General features: G+C 36.6%; 1 protein-coding gene across 1 annotated transcript; it reads right to left on the reverse strand.

Moving 5' to 3' along the window:
- Positions 1–398: 398 nt before the first annotated feature.
- LOC104245730 (ethylene-responsive transcription factor TINY-like) lies at positions 399–1,764 on the reverse strand. The gene has a single exon (XM_009801391.2). The coding sequence runs from the start codon at positions 1,464–1,466 to the stop codon at positions 726–728; it is 741 nt and encodes a 246-aa protein (XP_009799693.1). The 5' UTR covers positions 1,467–1,764; the 3' UTR covers positions 399–725.
- Between the last annotated feature and the right edge of the window lie 637 nt (positions 1,765–2,401).

Below are 2,401 nucleotides of genomic sequence, written 5' to 3' on the forward strand. Positions count from 1 at the left end.
ACCAATTGAGCTATAGATTATAGTTCTAATATGAGCTCGAAATTTCCGACCATGGCCGCTGGTAGAGAGGAGTCATGGTGTGAGAAGATGAGGAGGAAGAGAAAGAATTTTTAATGTTTGGGGTTGGTTTAATTTTAAGCTTGGACAAATACTGATTCGACGAAAAAATTAAAATAGTTGACTGTTAGTTAAGAGTATATTTGAGCCCATTTGATAACGGTAGGGTATATTCGACCCCAACTATTTAGGAAGGATAAAATTGCTCTACATCTCATAGTTCAGAGGCAATTTTGGACCTTTTTAATTTATTTATTTTTTAATCTAGCGTAATATATATGAATTATACTGGGTTTTTTTTTAAACTAGCATAATATATATGTAGAATTATACTCGAGATATCAAATGAAAGAACGATGGATTAAACTACGTAAGTATCATACAACACAAAGCCTACATTACTACTCTTGCAATGTTTTCTTGGAAAAGGAAACTTTTTTGGTCAGAACATCCTGTAAACCTAATCAAGTACTAGTATATATTCAAATGTATAATAAAGAGTATCCAAAATGTATGATTTATGGACAACTAAACTAATATTGTATACATACATTTACTTAAACAGTTACTAACTAATCCGCAGATATCCATAAAATGCAGAAGAAAAAGACAAAAACCAAAGCAAACCCACTTTTCTCAGTCCACAAAGCTGAACAGAATCATCAGCTTTAGCAGCCCCATTTCAGAATCTCAAAGCTGCTCGGAATTAAACTCTCACCAGTAGCAGAAGCAGACTGCTCCAGAAAATAACCACAAAAATCACTATCAGTAGATGCCCACCACGGCGAGTACAACCACCCTTCAACCGAGTCACTCAACCTCAACTCAGTCTTCGTCTCCTCGCTTTCCTCTAAATTAGGCAGCTCTATAATTTCTCCTAATTCCTCTGAGCCCGCTGATGTTATTGTAGTTGACGAAGAAGATGAGGATGAAGATGAGAGAGAAGTTAGGTTCAAATTCATTGCAGCTGCTTTAGCAGCAGCAGCTTGAACATCTCTAGGTAAATTCGACACTGGACGTGGCAGAGAGTCGATGAGATTAGGGAAATTTAGAATGGCGGAATTTCCTTTAATACTCAGCGCGGCCACGTCATGTGCTCTAGCGGCCATTTCTGCTGTAGGATAAGTACCGAGCCAAATACGTGATTTTTTTCTAGGTTCACGAATTTCAGATACCCATTTTCCCCAACTTCTCATCCTAACTCCTCTGTAAACTTGATTTTGTACGCTGTTCTCATTGTTAATCGTCTCTCTTTTTCTCTTCGTCGGTGGTTTTTTATCTTCTGGTAATTCCTTAGACGAGTCAAAAACCGAGTTGTGCATGGACTCAGAGGACAATGAGGAGGAAGAAGAAGAGGTATTAGAACTAGAGCTCTCTGTTTCTGGACATGGTACTTCAACTTCAGCCATTAATGTAGTGAGGCAGTGATCCCGTGATGACTGAACAAGTCGTTTATGCAATAAAGCTCTTAATAGAGATTGCTTTATTGGGTGGGGAAGTATCCCTATATATTGAATGCCAAAACAGAGCTCATTATGTTACTACCAAGTGAGGTAGACAAAAAATCTCTCTCTCTCTCTCTCTGTGTGTGTTAAGTTTCAAACTTTCCAGAAACAGGTGAGCAATGAAAATGAAAGATGAAAGAAACGACAAAGTTTATGAAGTGCCCGTTGGGTATGGACTATGGACTATGGAAGAGAGAGTGACAAGGAAATAGGAGCGGGCTTTTTTATAGCGAAAAGAGACGAATTCACTTCATTGCTGATGTGATATGTACGATTTATACGTCGCGTATCCTAAATGCGTTTTATAAGTCGCAGACCACCAAATGCAATTATAGTTCCACCTTTTCTACAAATCAACTATTGACCTGCCAATGTAGCATATACACAAAACAAAACTATACAAAATTACCTTAGCATATATGACATAGAAGAATTTTTTTCATCATTAACAAAAGATTTGAGTTTTCCTAGTAAGAGAAATTCTTTGCAAAGGAGTGCATCCCCTTAAATGGGTCTACTATAAATTTGAATTAAACAAACTAGTAAATTTCGAATGGCAAATGAACGAACCAATAGTTATGCGTATTTGAATTACTCTTACTAGTAAATTCCAATTACCAAATGGTTATACCAAAAACTTTACAAAGCAATACCCTGAATGTTTTCAACCTAAAATCTATCTATTAGAATAATTTTATAATGATTATTAAAGGTGAGTGAAGATATTTAAATTAATTCCTATGCCAATACATAAAGAGGACTCACAAGAGGAATGGGTCAGCTAGTGTACAAAAAGGTACCCTCAATTCTGTGTACAAAAGCCACGAGAAAATGGCCCC

This window comes from Nicotiana sylvestris, chromosome 3 (assembly GCF_000393655.2).
Source record: "Nicotiana sylvestris chromosome 3, ASM39365v2, whole genome shotgun sequence".
Lineage (NCBI taxonomy): Eukaryota > Viridiplantae > Streptophyta > Magnoliopsida > Solanales > Solanaceae > Nicotiana > Nicotiana sylvestris.

Coding starts and splice junctions, on each gene's coding strand:
- LOC104245730 (XM_009801391.2), bottom strand. CDS start 1,466: ATGGCTGAAGTTGAAGTACCATGTCCAGAAACAGAGAGCTCTAGTTCT.